Genomic DNA, 20,189 nt, shown 5'->3' with positions numbered 1-20,189 from the left:
TTCGTCTTTGCGTTCCAGTGTTGATATCGAGGGGTCCGCCATTGACGGGCCTGCCTTCGTACCCAGCTGAGTAGGTACATATTCGACGGCAATTTCCTGGCGTCCAATCTCTGAATAGCTTGACTCGCGAGAGAGCTCGAGTCCTCCACCCTGTGTGTATGTCCCGGACGTATAAGAATACCAAATTGTTGTTCTCTCCGAATGCTTTGTACAGATCACTGACCGCCCTGCACATGTCTGTCTGCTATACCGTCCCATTGTATTGCATTGTATAGCATCCCTCCTTGGACCAGCGACGACTCATGGGACGACAGTGGCCTCTTTTACCCATGTCAGTGTACCACACAACTCCCACAAAAATCTTAACGATAATCAAGACAAGTCCATAGTTTCATCATTACCTGCTTTCCCATGTTGTTGTGGTTGCTGAGAGGGAGGACGGCCCAAAAAAGAAGTCCGCTTCGTGTGCTGGGCCTGTTGAGCCTGCCCTTGTTCGTGCTCTTGTTGCAGCAGTTGAGACGCAGGCTGATTTTCCGACTGAGAGTGTGACTGCTGTGAGAGGATCTCCATCTCTCTGAACAGCCGCTCATATTCTTCATCCTCGGCGTCTTCAAACATAAATTCATCATCCCTCACGCCGTGCATATTCTCTCGCTCATACTGCCTCACTAACTTATCCACCTCAGTGTCTAACTCGTATTCTTGAGTTGGGCTAAGCTCCTGTTCTTCTTCATTGTCGTCATCGTTCTCTATTTCCTCCTGTTGCATAGCCTCCACTGCGGCCCTCCGTGCCATTTCCGCCTCCCATCCCCTCCTTTCTTTGACAAAATCCATTCTCAACACCTGCTCCTCGACTTCTACAGATCTCTCATCATCCCGCCTTCGTCGAATGCGATCGAGAAATTTCGACTTCCTTTGTTCTCGACTCCTGGTGGTTTGGCTCGTTAGAAGGGATGATGGACTCGAGGATCGAGAGCGCAGTTCCCATTGTGAAGGCTGGTGAAGAGTTGAGACAGTGGAGGTGGTTAGAGGGGAAGGATTGGAGAATGAGAGCATTGACGGGGAAGTCGCGGAAATCAATTGTTCGTCCGGGAATGCGTTTGAGTCGAAGTGCTGATTCGAGCCTGAATCAGGCGGCGTGATCAATGACGGCTGCCCATCCCATCCATGTGCTCCGAAGTTGTGGTTCGTCTTCCCAGCGGGCGTCTCTTGTACATTGGTGTGAAATCCAAAGCCCGTCGAGACGTCAATTTCTTTTTCATTCTCGCTCTCCATTCGGTTCTCATCATGATGCTCCGACAGACCACTCCTAAGTGGCGACGAACTCAACAGACTATTGACATGATTGCCCTTGAGCCCATTACCCTGCGGAGGCGAAGGCATCAGGTTCGCATTCCTCGTCGTCCGCAGGGGCGAGGGAGAGTGCGGAGCGTAGTAAACCCTAGCGTAAGCCCGCCTGTAGGTGTTGCCGTGAGTGTGGGAGTTTGAGAAACTTGGGCGGCGGGACTGTTGAGTGGTTGAGGCACAGAACGGACTTGGTTGCGGCGGTGGGGAAGAAAGAAAGAACATCCTCCCCTCTTTCGTGGTTTCTTGCTTCCTTCTCTCTGCGCGTGGGGTGTCGTAGTCCAGGTGGTGGATGGACGTCCAGAGAATCAGAGTGACAAGAATAACGGACTTCCACAAGAGTCCGAGTTGTGTCTGTTACGAGGTATGAGAGGTTGTTCCCTGTAACGGACCTAGCGGCGACTCGAGACAAATGACGCGTGAGCGCGACCGTGTTTGAGAGCTACGTTATTATTGGAAGACTAGCCGTATGTGGAATAATGGGATGGTTAGGATCGTCGAATGCGAGAGTCCGGTTTTAACCGTCCAAGTTTTCGTATTTTCTCTTCATGCAGGTACGACGCTCAGACTTCTGCATATCTTCAAGTCACGCGAGTCAACGATGAAGCCATTGAGCGGTCAAAGATGGTACATGACAAAATGGAAATTTGGGATTCTAGCTAGCCAATGCCTCGCACCACGCCTAGCCCCGTTTTTCCATATCCTATGTACAACTTCGAAGATAGGATATTCCTGAAAATAAGTGCTAGCCAGCACGAATTAGGCCCCCTAATGGATTGGAAGCAGCATCTCTCACTGTAAACTGCCTTTGCCTTTCCGGCTAGATCCGGATGTGGCATTGATTTCATGTATTTTGATGATTGGAGAAAGATCCACCGATGGTGCTTCTATCTCGCTTAAAGTTGAAGACAAAGTACTGTCGTAACGATCGTCAATGGGTTGGTCCGTGGACTAGCTTGTTTAAAAGTTTGACGCGGTGTTGACAGGCCCAGGGGAATGGTATTGATCCAACGTGGAACGGAAGGGCGTGGAGTCAGATCCCGTGGTGCCGCTGAGCTTGTCTTGGTTGAGGTTGGGGTCGTACAGATCGTCGTCGTGAAGGTTCTTCTTCTTGCCCCAAATCCTCCAGGCAGTGTATGCCAATCCGGCAAGCAACAACGCACCACCAACACCGCCCACAACTCCTCCTATGGTGGCCTTGGCGGTATCGCTGAGGCCGGAACTGCCGCCTTTGCCGCCTCCATTTGTCAGGGAAGCAGGATCAACACTGGTGGTAACCGGGACAAGGCTGCTGCTTGTACTGGTAAGATGCACGGTGCTTCCTGCACTAACACTTGTGATTGTAGTAATGACCTCTTGAAGCGAACTTGTGGTGATCAAAGTCCTCGAAGGGGTGAAGGTGCTCGTCTCCGTAGAGGTGGATTGGTCTGAGGAGCTGGTGTCGGAGGAACTCGAGGAAGGCGTACGGGTAGATGTCGTCGTCACGACAGTCACTGAGGAAGATGTGGTTGGGGGAAGAGTGATTGTGGACGACGTGGTCTCGGTGCTCGAAGAGGTGGTATCGCTTGTAACAGTAACAGAAGTAGTTGAGTCGCCATCGCTGGTGGTGGGAGAGGTAGTCGGGGATGTACTGGAACTGCTAGAGTCGGAACCGCCAGTAGACAGCGGTACATTTTGACGCTTGAAGAGAGCGATAGCATCGTCTAGAGGATCGGCTGAGACGCCAGATGCACAGAGCAAGCTGAAAAGGAGTACGGTGAGAGACCGCATCTTGAGAGGGGTCGACGAAGAGGGAGAGACTCGGATTCGAGGTGGGTAATGGAAGGAAGATGTTGAAGCAATCGAGACTACACCCTGGGAAGTCTTAAACGGCGCAAAGAGCGTATCAGAGTGTCTAAGGTGTGCGGATATTTTACTCGAGGGCGCGTCAAGGTCGCGGACAAAGGACCCGACTGCGGCAATGATCGAGAAACGGTGGGCACGTGTATGTAAGGCCCTCTTGACCTTCGATTCGAGAAGGCAAATGGAGACAAGCCTTTGTTTTGACGCTTGGTACGGAGTACGGTAAGGTGTGTTCAAAAAAAAGAGATGGCTAATAAGACAAAGGGGAACAAAGCGAGGGAAAATTTGAGGGGAGTGGTCTTGAAGTGAGTGATGAGCCTGATGAGTGAGAAAGCGGAAAAATGGGAAAGAGAAAAGTGGAAAGTGTCAGGTGTGAGCAAGAGACAAAGTATTAAGTGAGTAACCGCGAGAATGAAGGAATGAATCTGGAGAGAGAGCGCATGTACTGGTAGAAGCAACTGAGAGGGTTGCAGTTGTACTGTGCCGGGCGAAAAGAGCAGAAACACACAGGGGTGCCCCCCGGGAGCTTAGGGGAGTCTAGAGGAGCCGAGTGGGAGCCCAGAGCCAGGCCAGTAGCAGCCCCGAAGGAGGCATGGTGCGGACATTAATTGGCGCACTGCCCCGGCGCAGGAGCCAGGTTGGGCGGGTCTACGCCAATCACAGGGCCCTTTAGCCCCTGCAGTGCCTCAGTTTCTTGCTCCCGAACAAACTTGGAACCTAACAAACAATTTTCTCTCATTGTCTCCATGTCCATCCATCTCTCCACCTACCCGTCTATCATCACCTGTTCCCGCCCCGAACATTAGCCATTATGCACGATGCACGCCCATCCCATCCCATCCCATCCCATCCCGCACCAAGACAAATGATCCATGGGATGACGTACCTATTTCTCGCTTCCAACACTCGCGTCGACTGCCTGCCAATGCAACAATGCTTCCTCTTAAGCTCGCACATGAACAAGCAAGATGAGAAGAGGAGGGAAAACATGCAGCTCGCGAAAGGCTTCTCAAAATGTCATGCGTTACCGAGACGAGAAGAGAGAAGAGAAAAAAAAAAAAAAATGAAAATGGCTCGTATCTTCATCTGCCACGCACACAGGCTCCATCCATGCACTGTGGTAGCGTAGGTCGCAGCGAATAGTACGAGGTAAATGTCTGCCGCCCAAGTAGATTTCCATCCCGCCTCCGTGCGAGAGAATCTCGGAGAACATCGCTTACGAGACAGATCGCGATTTACCATCCCAAGGTCACCTCGAAGAGTCAGCTGGGATTGTCCACATCTGGGAATTCCTTTCGAGGACACGGGGAATTCGAGTCTCCAGCCGTACGTACTCGCATGCAACTGGTATAGACAAATCTTACTCAGATCCAAGGGCGAGATTCTCTCTAGATCTCTTCTGACACGCCCCGGACCCCAACATCTTCCGCCTCCCGTCTCTCTGCCTCACGATCTGGATATTGTATTACCTGTCCGAATTTGCGCCACATGATACCCGGCCGTGTCGCTCTGTTCTCTGAAGACAAGAAGTCCTCCAACGAGATGCCATGGCCGAACCGCCCTTGCCCATTCCCCACGTGCCCAGAGAACCGTAGTACCCGTAGATTGCGCCATGCTGCTCAGGAAACGAATTCGCCAATGTCTCGTATCGAAAAACAACACACGACTCCTTTTCTCCTTTCAAACTACTGCATGTTCTGGGGGCCCTAAGTTATCCTCCTCTTGTACCTTATACATATGGAATTGTATAAAGATGGTGATATCTTCGATCATTGTTCCCAAACTACCGATCAACCACGGCAAGTTCTTCACGACGTACTTGTGTTCGGTTGAGTGGCAGAGGATACCGGCGCCGTAAGTAGCGTTGCCCATCAGCGACAGGATGAAGAAGAGGAGCGAGAGACCTGCGGGTAGTTGGCGCGAGTTGAATATCAGCATAAGATCCATCAACAATAGCAACAGTGGACATCCCGTCTTGGCTCAGACTTGTGTAGGAAGAAGGGGGACCACTTTACCCTCACAACTCCTATCCCTTGCGTTCTTGATGATCTGCGGTATCCTGGCACCCAAGTAAGCCACCGCGCTGAGATAGCCGAGTATCTGCGCGCCGGGCGCCATCTCTTCTGAGCCAGAACCGTCTGACGTAGGGGAGGGCTTCCAGGCACCAGACTCGTATGCCAACGCCCACCCGGCGGCGCCCACGACCCCAATAGCCAACACGCTCATCGCATTCCTGAACCAGAGCCTTGTGCCGGGCTCGTCGCTCTCTTCGAGAATCTTGGCAAGCTGGTCCTGGTGGTGGGCGGCAAAGCTGCTCCGCCGGCGCCGCAGACTGACACTGCTTCGCCGTCTCTCCATAGACCCCGGGATTGTCATGCTATTCGTGCGGGTGCGCTTGAGGAGTGGTTCTTCCTCCGAACTGCCCTGCCTCGGCCGCTCGCCGCTGGGCGCAGGGGGGCCACTTGCCTCGCCGTCGGCCGTAGTAGACCTCACACCACCACCACCACCACCGGTACTACTCGAGGCCGACGCGCGCAGAGATGATCTGCGGAGCAATACCCGGCCTTCCCTCCTCTTGTTCATGATCCCGTAGTATAGGCACTGCCCGATCAGGACGCCGTCCGCGATGCAAAAGTACACACCGATCGCAACCACCACGGGTACGAGCCCCGCCCACAGCGCGCCCGCGAGGTTCGCAATGTCGCCCAGGAACCACACGAAGATGAATAGCAGCGAGATGGCTTCGGCGGACCCGTTGCGGTAGTTCTCAATCAGTTGCGGGACGAGCAGGAAGATCCAGCACGCCAGAGAAATGGACCCAAATATCCCAGAGAAGGCCTCGCGGATGGTCAGCGGGAGATCACTGTTGTTGGGGTGGTAGGGAGAGGAGCTCGAGAAAGTGCCGAAAAACGACGCCATGGTCGGCGAGAATTGGGAAATGTGGCGAGCTCAGTGTCTGCCCATGTACGGAGTAAATCGAGAAAAACGTTGCCAAGGACGTGAAGCTGCAAAAATGGTTCTTGAGACACGAGCTCCATCTGTTAATTAGGGCCTTTCGGAGGGTGGAGTCGGCAAAGACAGCTGCCCCCGCTTGCCCCCGTTGGTGGCTACAGAGGCTAGTGAGGCCCCTACACCATGGTGGGCTTGATTTCTCCTGATCCTACGGCCTGGTCGCCTAGTCTTTCCCCAGAATACCGACTAAATACATCATCCTAGAGCCACAAAGTACCTACTGGTAGGTATTGACCGAGTTGCCTTGATTTCTGACTGGTCCGGTCTCCTCAACATCCATGTGCATCCACGCACATATATTCATCTACAAGTACATCATACCTCAGGTTCTTCGATCCTTCATTTCCCCTAACAACATCTCCCAGTTGCTAATCCTGAATGTATACCAACACAGCACCCAAAATTGTTCAGCAACATCTCTCAAGCCGATTATGAACATTCTCGCCAACAACCGATAGTTCTCTGCGGCGGACGGGAGTCGTTTCATCCAATCACCTCCGCCTTCACAGCTTTGCCATCCTTCATCGTGAAACGCAATAACGTCCCTGTTCCTGTCTTCCTCGTTGCCGATTTGCTGCCCATCACACCAAGTCCTCTATCTCGATGTTTGCGTGGTCGAAGATGTGGTCTGTTATGTATCGTTGATATCTGTTGACGACGTGGCTTGCGAGGAGACACTGTGGTTCGTTGTGAGGAACTTGATGGAGACGTGATTTTGACAGTGATCGTCGATCTGGATTTGTTGATGATGATGCTTCCTAATCATAATTTTAGCTGATCATGTTGCCGAAACCACCGAACCTGATAGGCACGAACCTTTCAGTCTTCTATTGGCCTCCATATTTGACGTTTGGGCGGTTGTTTTTCTTGTAGTTATATGTCTTCCTTGACGAGCCTCACAAACTGTAGAGTCGGCCTGGACTGTTGCGAACTTCATTCTGAATGTAGTTTCAGTCCGGAGGAAAAGAGACGTGGAAATGCGAAAAGCTGGCTTTTTTAAGAGATTTCTGGTCGCAAATCTTGGGGTCCTTTCAGCGTCACCGATTGATCCTTTGCTTGGAAGGCGAGGTGAACCTTGGATTCAGAACTTTAAAGCCGAGGACCTCTGTAGGGAGGACCAAAGTGGTGAGGACCTATATGTTGGGTACCTAGGTGGTGAGGACATAAGAGGCTCTTCGGACGTCAACGTCGGATTGTTTGTCGTTCGACAGATGATTGTTTGATCTGATACATGTCGGGGCCTCCCCAGAATAGTTTGTGAAGACATCCTGTTTGTCTCACTCATGTTTTCCGGCATGCTTTGTTTGACAACTCCTCCTAGTGATCAAGCAGGAAATCAAGACGATGTCAGGGGCGCGCAACAAAGTCCTGTTGAAGATGTATCGATGTTTGTGCTTCGGGTATATTCATGAGGCTGAGAAGGAAGGCTCATTAGCGCATGCCGGGGCGATTTTCAGGCGACAGGGACGGGCTGATCCTAAATCAGAAAGGCCCTCTGTACAGACCCTAATTCCGCCTTCTGCTGTCAGCCGGACTCATTGCAGCAAAGTAATTCTGCCAGCGGGTCGACGTCGATGTTGGGCGAATAGACGATAAGGCTTCCGCCGTCCAACAGGCATTTTCACTTTTGTAAACTCTCTTGCCTAATTGAGACATATGCGGTTACTTTCGTAGCCCGCCAACTGGAATTCGTTAGACTTAGAGTTGGAGTTGCCGCTGGAATTGAAAAGCTTGTGTTGGGTGATAGGCACAACGATTACCCCGGCAGCCCAGGGCTCCAGCCCTCTCAAAATCTCGGTTGCCACACAGTGCGTTGGTGGCCTGGAGATCCCATGCCGAAGAATAGCCCGACCTTCAACCCAGCCCGCTGCGCATCATGATGGGTAACACCTTTGCTTGGAGGCTTTTGTAGATGTCCAATATGCCCACCATGCCGGCCCATTTCTTGGATAGAGTGTTCAACAAGATCAAGCAGGTCCCGGATATCTCATGGATTCCACTAAAGTCCACTGGGCCTTCTGCATCGCCACTGAGCTCCCTTGAGAAACTCACGACAGGTAATCGTCCATCAATGGCCAACAGGCAGTGGGCCATGATGATGATGGTGGCTTGATGAATGTAGTGGGCCGAAATCATGGTGATAGGATACATTCCCCAAGGAGTGCCTTCAGCACCTCGGAAGAGCTTGTTGTAGAATTCGACGACCTTCACGGCAGAATGATAGCTCTCGCGCGGGATGACCTCGGTGATTTCGGGGCCCAACATCGAGTCTTTGGTTGCTGCCAATGCTCGCAACAGGAGAGGCTGGAACAGGAAACAGATGGAAGTGTCAAAGCCCGTCTCACACGTCATGCTGCCCATACCGGGTGTGGTCTCGATGAACTGGAGTTCGCGCCGCCACGCCAACATGGATTCGACACTGTGCTCATACCACATCCGGGGTAGAGTTGGTGCAACCGCGGGAAGGTATAATTCGCGGAAGATCTCTGAGCGCAGATATGTCAGTCGGTAGTAATGTGAAGTCAGAATGACCTGCAGCGTGTCTGGATCGGCCATCGCGGCCTCATTCAACGACGCAGGATATTCAGCAGTGATGATTTCTTCTGTCAGATCCGAAGGCCGACCAAGGTGCTGCCCCATTGTCCGCTCGATACAATATAGCCCCCAAAAGATGCCCCGACGTTTCTTCCGACTTTTCTCATCTTCGTATTCGTCATTGGTCTCGGTGTGATAATTGAGCTCCACGCTCAAACGGCAGGCAAAATCCAACAATTTCCAGATGTCGCCTTTCCTGGGCTGAAATAGGGTAAACAGGATGAGGAGGAGGAGCGCTTGGAGAGCATCCGGAGAGACATCTGAAGTTACCTCTTCAACACATTGTAGACCTTCGGCGTAGTACGCCATTGATTCAGTGTCGTACACAGAGTGATGCCTCGCCTTATTCGCCGAAGCAATGGCACAGATCATGGCGACCCGGAAAAATTGATGCGCGTCCTTGCCAGTAAGGTACTTGACATTTGAACCATGGTGACGCAAATAAGTGTCAATTTCGTAGGTCATGTCTTCGGGATCGAAAAAGGTCATTAGAGTATTGGTGGTGGACATGTACAAGTTGACAAGCATCTGAATCTCAGTCCGCGATGGAGTAGCCCTGGGCTGCAGCGGCTCGGCGACTTCTGTACTCTGCGCATTGAGCCAGAACTCAGGCCCGGCATAGTCTGGATGGTGGACCATGGAACCGAGCTTCGCCTGAGCATGAACGAGGACTTCGACCACCAGCGCGTAAGGCGAGCTGCTACCCAGGAACTGCCAACATGTTGGATTGGCATGTTCGATGATGAAATGTTTGTCGAAAGATAGATCGCTGGTATACGTGCCCCAGTCGTTGGGGGGAGGGTCAAGGTTGGTGGATGTTGTGGAAGTGTTTCGGTCATGGTGAGGCAGCTTAAAGGCACTCAGTGGCTCACTCGTGCCATTGACAGAAGCTTGAACAGCGCGCAGGCGACCCAGCCGGGTCAGCAGTGAATGGACGTAGCTTTGAAGTCACGTCAGACCTTGTTCTTTTGTATTTCCTTTTTTTTTTCCTTCTTTCTTTTGGTGGCACACTGACCTTCGGGGCAGAGTCTGTTGCAAGGCATGATCGAAAAAAGTACACTCAGCTTTGCCCTTCTGACACAGACGACAGGCAGGCAGATTGGTGTCGCACTTCCTCCTCAGACGACGGCACCTTTGACAGGTGGGCAGCAGACGTGTCAGATCTGCTTCGGAGATGGTCGCGTGGTCGATGTCCATGTTGTGCTATTGCGACCGACCAAGTCCGTAGTAGCGGGTATTCAAGCAGTATACAACCAAGGACATGTGCGCTTTTGGTAACACAGCCTTGCATCAAAGGCCGAACCAGTATAGAAACCCCCAAACCTGTTTCACCCTTCAGTCAACAGCCATTCTCGGGAGGCATTTTTCAAGGTGAGGAGAGGGAACTCGAGGAGATGGGAGGAGGGGGAGTGAAGGCGCATTTAGCCGAGGTGGGAGGAGGAAGAGGGAATTTCAAGCTTGCAGACTTGCAGAGGCCTTCGTACTGGGCTGCACCCTTGGTTCGTACAGTTGCCGGGATCAAGGACGGGCAGGACGGGCAAGACGGGCAAGACAAGGAGGACGATAGGTAGGATAGGCGACCGACGAGAAGAGGAAAGTGGGCAGTCTGGCGGGGGAGCTCAATGGCTGCTGGCTGCTGGCTGCGCTGGCTGTTGGCCATTGCTGGCTCTTGCCTCGCTGTGGGTTGCGATAAGGGAAAATCACCGCCGCCATCCTGCGCCCTTCCACCTGCTCACTCCTCCTCCACCACCACTACCACCAACCCATTACCAAACCCTACCAACCCACCAAGGCTACGTCGACATGCCTAAGTAATACCACTTCGCCTTCTCCCCCGATTCGGCCAGCCAGACACTACCGAGTCCCCAGCGAGCCAGCCAAGCATCTCCGAAAGAGGATGTCTCATCCCCTCCTCTCTCCTCCTCCTCACCACCGTCATCACCACCATCAACACCTCTCCTATTAATGCTACCGGCGCCATCATTCTCCTCGTCATCACCATCATCATTTATCACATTCCTCGGCTCATTCAGTCACCTCCATAACCCGATGGGTTTGATGCGAAGGCCGCTTGGTCGCCATCATTCTCGCCACCCTTCCCAATCCACCACAGCACCTCCAGTCTCCATGCCCTGAACATCTCCGCCATCCACTCTTCATCATGAGCGAGTGTCGTCGCTCCGTCCTCTCGTGCGCCCGTTGTCGTCGGAGGAAAATCAAGTGCGATCGCGCCATCCCCTGCGGCCAATGCATCGCCGCCAAGTCTGAATGTACCGGCTTCAGTTCCAAGGACCAAGACCCCACCATCCCCCGAAGCATCGTCCAGCACCTGGAATCCGAAATCGCAAAGGTCGAGGGTGAACTCGCCCGCAATGGCCATCTGGAAGAACTCAACGCCTCGGACATTCTCGCCGGAATGCCCACCAACGACGGCATTCCCATCGAGGATCCCACATTACCCATCATCGATCTGCCCCCCACCAAGCCAGAAGACACGCCCAAATTGACCCTCAACATGGACATGATCTCGCCGCCGGCCGCCCCGAGAGACACCATTCGAGACGAAGTCATGAGTTGCGGCGAGTTGCAGGCCATGATCTTTGCAATCCTCCCGACCGGCCCTGGAATCACCGATCTCATATCCAGAGTCCGCATGAGCCTGACTCCGTCAACCGCCATAGCATCAGGATCCCCCCGAGAAGCGCGCCGAAAATCCATCTCACGCTCTAGCCACGAAGTCAGTTGTACCATGCTCAAATCCATCCCGACTCCCATCCTGCGAAGTCTCATCAAGAAATACATGACCAGGGTCTATCCAATTTACCCGGTCTTACATGCTCCTTCACTATGGCAGCAGCTCGAACGGGTCATCAAGACTCTACATGAATTACCCGAGAAGCATCGCGCCGTTCCCCCATCCTTTGATTTCCTCATCATATACCTCATGCTCTCCATCTCGGCGACACTGGGCAGTGCCAAAACAGGCCACGAGGCTAAGCACATGGTCTTTTCTGGCTCTCTCTTCGAGGAAGGCATCCAACATCTGTCGGACAAGGCCAAGATCCCCTCCGACCTGGCCGGGATCCAAGTCACCCTGATGGTTCTCCAATACGCATCCATCAACCCCCGTCTGGCAAATGTCTGGATGTTAACTGGGGCTGCCATGCGCGCATGCCTGGAACTAGGCCTCCATCGTGAAGCGCCAGAAGCTCTGAATTTTGACCCACTGACTCTCGATCTTCGCCGGCGTCTCTTCTGGTCGGCGTACAACTTCGATCGCGCCATCTGTTCGGCATTACAACGGCCCCTCTCCATCCCTGACCAAACCATTGACGCCCATTTCCCCTCCATTCTCGATGACAGGCATATCCATCCCACCGGCATCGACCCCACAGGGGCAGAGACCAAAATCCACATGTTACGATGGGTTCACTTCCGTCGGTTGCAGAGCGCCATGACAGAAGTGCATTTCCAGGGCAAGCCGCTCGAACCCGGACAGTCGTGGGAAGACTGGCTTGTGTCGATGGAAAGACGTCTACAGGCATGGTACGAAGACTATAACGACGGCCATGAGCTGACAGAATTCACCCTTGCCCATGGCTTGACCAATCTGCACCGTCCGTCACCTCGAGTGCCCTTGCCAGGCCCCAGAAGTCTCATGGTGGCATTCGAAGCTGCCTGCGCCAGCGCCAAATCCCTACGCGACCACATTCTAAGTGGTTTCTATCGGCGCTCGTGGCTGATTGCACACCACGTGCTTGAAAACAGTATGGTCGTTCTTTTCTGCCTCCGCCACGGGTTTGACGCCATCTCCTCACGCTTCAGCGCCCAACAAATCTTTGAAATGACGAAAGTCTTCACCGCAAATTTCCTCGCTCTCGCCGCGCAGGGGTGGAACGAGGTCTCCAACTATGCCGGCGTATATGAGCGCCTCTTAGGACCACTATTGGAATCTGTCTTTTCGAACCGTCCGCCTTCGCTATCATCGTTCGGCCCTGCCCAAGACGCAGAACTCACGCGCCTCCTCTACCCTGGACCTGCCCAGCTTGACAAACTGCGCTTCGGCAGTCGTTCAGGCCTCGAAGGCGAGGGCTTACCGGCTTTTGATGTCGGCACCTTGAATTGGGAGGAGTTCAGCGTGAGCGATACAAGGTCGGCGAGTGCGGAGGGGTTCGTGGCAGGATGGGATTTATTCGATCCGAATGCGGTGGGCAGTGGAGGGCACGATTTAGTCTTTGGGATGGCTTAAGAAAAGCGCGAGAACCTCGTCTGACCACAAAAGGGTTGAGAGCCTCACGGCAGAGGCCAAGATGACACCCCTGACGCAGAAAGCGACCGGAAGTCATGTGTGTCCACTGTCGTCTTCGAACAACACCAACCGGAAACGCATTGCATTTGCCTTTGGTGGGCTTGTGCTTCCTCTTCCGTGCCCATGTCAGATCCGACCCACTCTCATTGCGACGTGGTCTTATCCTCACCGGCATCCGCCAGCACGGCGAATCACCATGAAGTGGCTGACAAGACGTGATGAGGTTTACGCCGAATCCTCATCTCACTGAGAGTTTCAAACGAACAGATTCTGTAGTTATGCTTCGGTCTTCTCGATCGATCTCTCGCGAACTGTGTTGATCAAGAGTCCAATGCTTCGACTGTTGCGGCGCGGTTCCTCTCTCAAGGGCAAGTGGTTGGATGATGTTCAACACTACATTTGGGCGCCGCCAACTACCAGGACAGGAAAGAGATATCAGGACTGAGAAAGTAGAGGAGGTATTTGAGGCGGTTTGAATGTTTTGTCCTGGAGACGTTGGCAACGCAAAGTTGAAACCCACTCGAGGGGGGCCCATCGAGAAATCTGACGTCCAACGAGAGAGTTGGCTGTCCGAACTTATGCTGAGGAAGAGTTTGCAACTAGATATGTGGACGGAGGTGTTTACGACGGACTGATAGCGCCGAGAGAGTCGGGACAGCGGCGTGGATGGCATACTTGGACAAAAACGTGACCCAACGGCCACATGCGTCGTGTATATCTGTGTACACTAATCATCTATTTTATGAAGAATGCAAAAGCAATATAGTATTTACATATATCTGTTTATCTGTTTATCTATTTACAGTGACCATTTCAGGAAACAGATGCCATGAGAGAAGTGGTATGTACAGGGTAATGGCCTCCAGGAACGGCTCAGGGGGAAAGCTTGGACAACATTGCTCCGAGGAAGAAGATCAACAAGGGGAAATTTTCAAAGCAAGTGAGTTGAATTTGAAGAAGGATTTCCAAATGATTGTGCTCCAAGAATTCGATTGGTTTTCTTTATTCATCGATTGATCGATGGAGTGAGCGAGTGAATGAGGAACTGATGGATGAGCTTCAACGGCCAGATTTAGATTTAGATTGGAATCTGGGAAATATTGCTTCGAGTCTCTGGACGAGCGCATTCGGCACACTATTCGCGCTCGTCGTTGTTGTCGCCGGGGGCTCTTCGTCTTTCGTGAGCAAGTCTCTCCAACCCTTCACGTCGTGCATCTTGACTTCGTCCACCGCTTCCCCCTCCTGCACTTCGTGCATCCTCTTTTCTATCCCCGTCACCTTGCTCTCCTGATCCTGCCCCTCGCAGCGGAACGTCCGCGTTGTCCAGACCGTCCCACCATCTCCACTCTGGTCCGGGCCAGGGGCGCCAGGGCTGCGCAACGTGAGGGATTTCAGGACGCCCCGATTCGCAGAGAGTCCGACCTCGTGGTTCTCGACCATGCCGCTGGCGAATTCGAATCGCGGGGTCTGTTCAAAGACCCAGGATGCCGAGGTGAGTTCTTGCATGCCGCTTGCTATTGCGGGATTATTCTCATTGCACCAACCTTCGGGGGAGAGGGAGGATGATGATGATGATGATGATGCAGGACAACTGGCTGCAATGGTGATCTCGTCCACCCCGGGTTTGCGAGCCTTGTTGTCACCTCCGCCATACATCTTCCAGAATTCCCGTGTAATGGCTTCCGTAATCTCCGCTCTGATCACCGCTCGCTCACGCGGATCCGGCGTCCACGCCAGATTCCCGACTTTGCTCCGCACGCTCTCTACCCCCTTGGCACTAATGAGGCCTCGGCCGGGACTTCTCAGCAACTCGGAGATTTTGTCCATGTATGGGCTGGAGTAGAGCAAGGTGCCGTGGTGCAGGGCGCGGCCCCTAGTTAATTTGTACGCGCTGCCGCTGACCTTTAACCACTCGGCTCCACCAGCTTGTTGCATGACGATGTCGTTGCGCTCGTTGACCCGGACCGAGCTGAAGCCGTATCTCCCGCCTGGGATAGCTGACGATGATGAGGGTCTAGGTCCAGCACGCGCAAGGCTTTCGAGACCCCGCACTACCATCTCAGCATGGGTGCTCCTCTTGAACGCCTTGGTATTCGGGACGATGACGGAGTAGTTCAGGTTTCCCGAGTCGTGGAAGACAGTGCCGCCTCCGCTGCGGCGGCGGACGAGGTCGATCGGCACGATTTCTGGCGACGCATTGCTGTGGTTGAGCCGAGACTCCGTCGCGGAAGAATATTGCTGACCTGCTCTTTTGGGTGCGTCCACCGACTGCTGTTCAATAGGTAGCCCCTCTTGTAGTCTCTTGAGGTCCACCTCGAGCCATGGGTTTTGGTTGCGGCCAACGACCACACAGGGTCTGTTGGTGTAGAACAGAAGGATGCGTGAGTCTGGATGAGATTTGGTGAGCAGGAAGTGCTCTATCGAGAGGTTGAGGAACGGATTGTCCGAGGTCAGATGGAAGATTAAGGCGCCCGTCTCTTGCGAGATCCGGGATAGCTCCTTGAGATCCCACGTTGGATCTGGATCGGCCTTCGCGCCACTATGGACGCGGCGACGCTGGACTGCGCGAAGCAGCCAAGCCTGTGACAGTTTCGTTGGCCGGCTGGAGGTTAGCCGGTTTGACGAGGTCAGCAGCAGCCATGGAGCTGGCCGCATTGAACAAGCAAGCCAAATCGGGAACGACAGCTCCCATGAGAGGGAGAATGAATGAAGTCTGGCGGCTGTTGGTCGGGAGTCTGGGGATTAGGACAACGGAGAACCGCAGTCCCTGCAGTTAATGGCCTTAGTTCCCTCGCTTCCTCGTTCTCAATGCCTGCAGAGGGCCCGAGGGAAGGTTAAGCGGAGTAACAAGCAGCCAAACCGTGAGCGACATGACGCTAATAATAAATAAGCAGAATAAGAATAAGTGGCACGGTCTGGCAAAAAGTCGGATGATGCTCTACTAATTAGGTCGAAGGCACCCACCCCTTCATTCACAACAAGTATATTGTTTACTTTTAGTAATGGTGTACTCTGTCATTCATCTTATATTGTCAGTCATATTCCGTATAGCGCCCGCTTCGACGTTATCAAGCTTCGTATCGGACCGGGTCAGTTATTTTTGGATCCGGCTTGCGAGGACTGCGTAGGGTATCAATTCGTGCTTGGAGATAAAACATCCCTCCCTCCTCTTCGTGCTCCTCTCTTCTTCCCCTTCCTCCCCTTCCTCTCCCTCTTTCCATTCCCATTCCAATCCATATCGTTTCCAGGCCCCTCCCACCTGCACATGTACGGCGGGCATAGAGGAGGGCATCTGCGCTCCTTCATGGCCCTAGAACCAATTTGGCAAATAGTGCCGGCCAACCATGTTCCCCATTCCCAGATATGCCGCCAAGTGCATATGTAGCACGAGGCTAATGCAGATGCACAATGGCGTCCAGGTTGGCATCTCGGCGTGAATCGAAGACTTAGGACCGTTCAGGAAAGCCAGAGGTCCCCAGATTAATCATCGTCTGCTCGCCGTTTGCCTGCAGAGACCGACCCGCCAACATGCTCTTCGGCTTCCCGGACGACCAGATTCGTGTCGGACCATGGCTCTCGCCAGCTGCAGCCGGACGCAGTGTAAAGCCCTTGCCTGGCATCGACCATCCGATGGGCTCTCCCAGATTCGATCTCTTGATGAAGTTTGTCCGAGAACAGGAATTGCCTAACCACTTTCTTGGTGTCGTCCCACCCGGCCACGCCCATGCCGCTGGATAGACTCTGATACTCTTCGTGGAACCATCCCTCGTCCGCGGCGCTGCTGACAGGATGCACCTTTTCCGCCAAAGATCCCACGTACAGTGCCCACAGTCGAAGTCGGCGGAACTGCGTAGCGTTGTCCTCTGACGCGCTGTCCGTGAGCTTCTTGCGCAGGTCAGTGATGAGCTTGAGCCCAAATCGCACCGGTTCCGGAGAACCCAAGACCATGGCTGTCATCAACGCCGTCGCAATGCAAGTATAAGCCTGTGTCAGCGGTCGCTGGAACAGGTGGGGGTATATCGCTACATTCACATAGTGATCTGCTAGACGGGAGACGCAGTCGAACTTGCGCAGTTGCTTCCATCTCAGCAGTTGGTCGTCGCTCGGGACATCATGGATTTGGGTGTACTCCTGCGCTTTGAAAAGTTCTCGCAAGTCAGTAATAACTGCTTTCATGATAGGATGCTCGACCAGCGGATCGATTGTGGCGGCATGATCTCCAAAAACCCCTGCCGATAGCAACCGCGCCTTCCATGGCTGACTTAGGGGCCCAGGTGTCCATTCCGAGGCGGGAAAAAGGGGGCGAGTCTCATACTTGAGGGCAAAGTAGCAATCACAGGAGAGAAGGTCCTCGCGGAACCATCCATCCATCAAAATCACTCCGCCAGCAGCGTTGACGAGATTCCGTAGCATTTTGAGATGCATGCGTGCGACCGAGGTGTTGTCAACTAGAGTTTCGGCCGAAAAGAGCTTCAGAATGGCTTTGAGGGTTGCCAGATCCTGCGAGCCAGGGCGAGCCACCCGCTGCCTCAACTCTGCCATAGCCTGCCCCTGAAAATATCGGGATTGATATGCCAGACTTTCATCTTCAGTCAGTACGCCCATTGCAGCTGCAAGAAGGCTCAGATACGCATTGGCATAGCACACATCCTGGTGGATGAGGGCTGCATCATCCCAGCTCCTGGCGACCTCGTATGAACCCTCGTTCTTGTCTGATTCCCTGGGCCAGGTTTGAGGGATGAAGACTTCGTACGCGAAGCCTATGAGGTTGTTCATGAGTGGAGTCATGGCTAGGGAAGCTGCCTCGAATGGGCTTGCACTCGGGTCCAGTGGCTTGTTGATAGAGCTCAGCATTGGCCCCGGATCATCTTCAATCATGCTCGAGTGCGTAGACGGCGTCGACGTAGTTGACGTTTGCATTCCGCTACTTGACGCCTGACCAGAGCTGATTCCTGGATAGCCAAGCTGAAGGGGTTGCTCGATCATCCATGGGTCAAACCCGAACGGAGCGGCCGGGGTAATAGCTCTGGACTGCGCGGTGCGTGTCAACCGGGCCCTCTTGTTAGGATTCTCAAATGAAACTTGACGTACAGACTGTGGTTGCGGGTGCGATTGCTGCAGCAGCTGCTGCGCCGGCAGCAGCGGGGTTTGCGTCTGTTGTGGCTGTTGTGAAGGAGGGGAGAGTGGCCCCACGGGAACATTGGCAGAAGCTCGTAGCTTTTTCGCTTGCTCTTGCTTCTTCCATCGCTCGTAGCGGTTCATCACATGCCAGGATACGGCGGCATTGTGATCTTTGGAGTCAATGTTGCCAGCATCCTTGTTGACGAAGGAGAATTCGCCCTTGAAGGGTGCCGGCTGATCTGGCGAACGCTTATCCTTGGACATAGACCTTTGATAGAGCTGATGGGCGATGTTGTCCACCGGGGAATGCTGATACACGAGAGTGGTAGCCATCTTTCGGGCGAGGTGTCGCAACGGCGGTTTTGAAGGAGGCAATTCATGATGGAGACGGGCGAGAAGGCGGTAGGTCGTTCTATAACGATTTCCGAATACTTAGCTGAGCATTTGGATAGCGATGGAAGCTCTTGCAAATCCTCCAAAGCCCTCAAGGTCCAGACACAACGAGGCGCCAATTCCTGGAGGGGTGGTGTTAGGACTAAACCTATAATTGCAGGGCAGCTTTGCAATGCTATTGGAGGCTGGGAGGGGTTTCAGGAGAGTCTTCCAATGCGCTCTTGAGCCTGATGGACCATAGACGACCGTTTTTCTCTCGGAAGAGGCACCAGCTGACGGCTGGCGGAACCTGAACGCGGACCCCAAGACCCAGAAAGACAAGCGCCTGTAGCTTGATGCAGTAAGTCGGACGCATCTATCGAGGTTATTCCGGGCAATGACATAAGCGTATTGGCCCACGGAAAACGCACCGAGGCGCCCAGAGCGCTCGAGTCCCATGGGAATCCAAATCCACGCTCGGCTCGAACCGTGGTGTATTCCTTTCCTACAGTAGTTGGCGGGAAAGAGGTTCGGGCGGATACGAGGGCGAGTGGAAGGTTTGTGATTGCTGCGCCCCAACGGCTTAGGTCAGACGCTCGTCATTATCTTCAATCAAACTTGTCGTGTACTTTCCTGGGCCGGCATAGTGTCACTGGCAGACCCGTGTCACTGGCGTAGGTAATCATTCAGAATTAGCTAAGCCGGAGAGAAAGAAGCGCAGAGAAGCGAGGGCCCTTGTTGACAAACCTGATTTGAAGAACTTGGCCTGAGCAGCTTAGAAATGCCGAACCTGCGCCGCCAGGCATGAATGGCTCTTAGTCATTGCATACGGTGACCGCAACTAATGTCGACCATTTTCCCCGGATCAAACTGCCCGGAAATAGGACATGCTGAAGACTGCGGTTGCTTCTCCAACCCGACTAGTTGATCAGCTGCCATTTGAGGGTAGTCTGCTCTTTTGGGCACTGTGATGAGGTAACCTCGAATGAGCACCCTGTGGGCGCTTGTGGTAGTTTTTTTCCCCCTGGTCACCTTTCTCGCAAAGGAACTGCGTTGAAGGAGCTGCACATCTTGACTGCAGTGGTCAATTGTCCAGTCGGCGAGTCATAGGTCTCCAGCTTGGTCGAATATGTCCGCCAGTGTTATCCTCCACAATATTTTGAAGGCTTGGGAGGATTTGTTGCTCCCCAAAGAGTCAACGCATGCGGCGGATTCCCCTGCGCCGTGGTAACTAGGCGTCTCATGAAGCGACGGCGACGGACATCGCATATTTCAGGGGTGATGCCACTAGTTCCTGGGTGTCAGGTCGCATGATTCTCCGTGGCCTAGATGCTGGAAAGAAGAAGTAATGTGAATAGAAGCTGACGAAACCTCAACGTTGGGGGTTGAAGCCTGCACTTACGATACCCATCGAGGGGTTCAGAGAGCGCATCCTCTCTGTTGGGATTTCTTTCGACGAGGATTGTAGAAGGGTGACGAAAGAGTCTGTTTCTATCTCGGCCAGATGAGTGGGTCTATATAGCCTTGTTCAATACCCGCATTGGGAGTGTTAGCTGAATATCTTTGTAATGCGACTGCACCGAGTTAAGCTCGT

The 20,189-nt window shown here is 53.4% G+C and overlaps 7 protein-coding genes across 7 annotated transcripts; 1 reads left to right on the top strand and 6 right to left on the bottom strand.

Moving 5' to 3' along the window:
* Nucleotides 1-372: 372 nt before the first annotated feature.
* Z519_08268 (uncharacterized protein) lies at nucleotides 373-1,383 on the bottom strand (the record flags this gene model as incomplete). The annotated part of the gene is made up of 1 exon (XM_016765996.1): nucleotides 373-1,383. The coding sequence occupies one exon, from the start codon at nucleotides 1,381-1,383 to the stop codon at nucleotides 373-375; it is 1,011 nt and encodes a 336-aa protein (XP_016618041.1).
* A 921-nt stretch (nucleotides 1,384-2,304) lies between these two features.
* On the bottom strand, nucleotides 2,305-3,114 carry Z519_08267 (uncharacterized protein; the record flags this gene model as incomplete). The annotated part of the gene is made up of 1 exon (XM_016765995.1): nucleotides 2,305-3,114. The coding sequence occupies one exon, from the start codon at nucleotides 3,112-3,114 to the stop codon at nucleotides 2,305-2,307; it is 810 nt and encodes a 269-aa protein (XP_016618040.1).
* A 1,752-nt stretch (nucleotides 3,115-4,866) lies between these two features.
* On the bottom strand, nucleotides 4,867-6,105 carry Z519_08266 (uncharacterized protein; the record flags this gene model as incomplete). Its single annotated transcript, XM_016765994.1, has 2 exons — nucleotides 4,867-5,090; nucleotides 5,202-6,105. 2 exons carry the CDS (start codon nucleotides 6,103-6,105, stop codon nucleotides 4,867-4,869), a joined length of 1,128 nt encoding a protein of 375 aa, XP_016618039.1.
* A 1,947-nt stretch (nucleotides 6,106-8,052) lies between these two features.
* Z519_08265 (uncharacterized protein) lies at nucleotides 8,053-9,990 on the bottom strand (the record flags this gene model as incomplete). Its single annotated transcript, XM_016765993.1, has 2 exons — nucleotides 8,053-9,733; nucleotides 9,809-9,990. The coding sequence occupies 2 exons, from the start codon at nucleotides 9,988-9,990 to the stop codon at nucleotides 8,053-8,055; spliced, it is 1,863 nt and encodes a 620-aa protein (XP_016618038.1).
* A 964-nt stretch (nucleotides 9,991-10,954) lies between these two features.
* Nucleotides 10,955-13,042, top strand: Z519_08264 (uncharacterized protein; the record flags this gene model as incomplete). Its single annotated transcript, XM_016765992.1, has 1 exon — nucleotides 10,955-13,042. The coding sequence occupies one exon, from the start codon at nucleotides 10,955-10,957 to the stop codon at nucleotides 13,040-13,042; it is 2,088 nt and encodes a 695-aa protein (XP_016618037.1).
* Nucleotides 13,043-14,161: 1,119 nt separating this feature from the next.
* Nucleotides 14,162-15,757, bottom strand: Z519_08263 (uncharacterized protein; the record flags this gene model as incomplete). The annotated part of the gene is made up of 1 exon (XM_016765991.1): nucleotides 14,162-15,757. The coding sequence occupies one exon, from the start codon at nucleotides 15,755-15,757 to the stop codon at nucleotides 14,162-14,164; it is 1,596 nt and encodes a 531-aa protein (XP_016618036.1).
* Nucleotides 15,758-16,582: 825 nt separating this feature from the next.
* Nucleotides 16,583-18,556, bottom strand: Z519_08262 (uncharacterized protein; the record flags this gene model as incomplete). Its single annotated transcript, XM_016765990.1, has 1 exon — nucleotides 16,583-18,556. One exon carries the CDS (start codon nucleotides 18,554-18,556, stop codon nucleotides 16,583-16,585), a length of 1,974 nt encoding a protein of 657 aa, XP_016618035.1.
* Nucleotides 18,557-20,189: the final 1,633 nt, after the last annotated feature.

The sequence above is a fragment of the Cladophialophora bantiana genome, assembly GCF_000835475.1.
Source record: "Cladophialophora bantiana CBS 173.52 unplaced genomic scaffold supercont1.12, whole genome shotgun sequence".
Classification (NCBI taxonomy): domain Eukaryota; kingdom Fungi; phylum Ascomycota; class Eurotiomycetes; order Chaetothyriales; family Herpotrichiellaceae; genus Cladophialophora; species Cladophialophora bantiana.
Note: the sequence above shows the minus strand (reverse complement) of the source record. Positions and strands in the feature narration are given on the sequence as shown.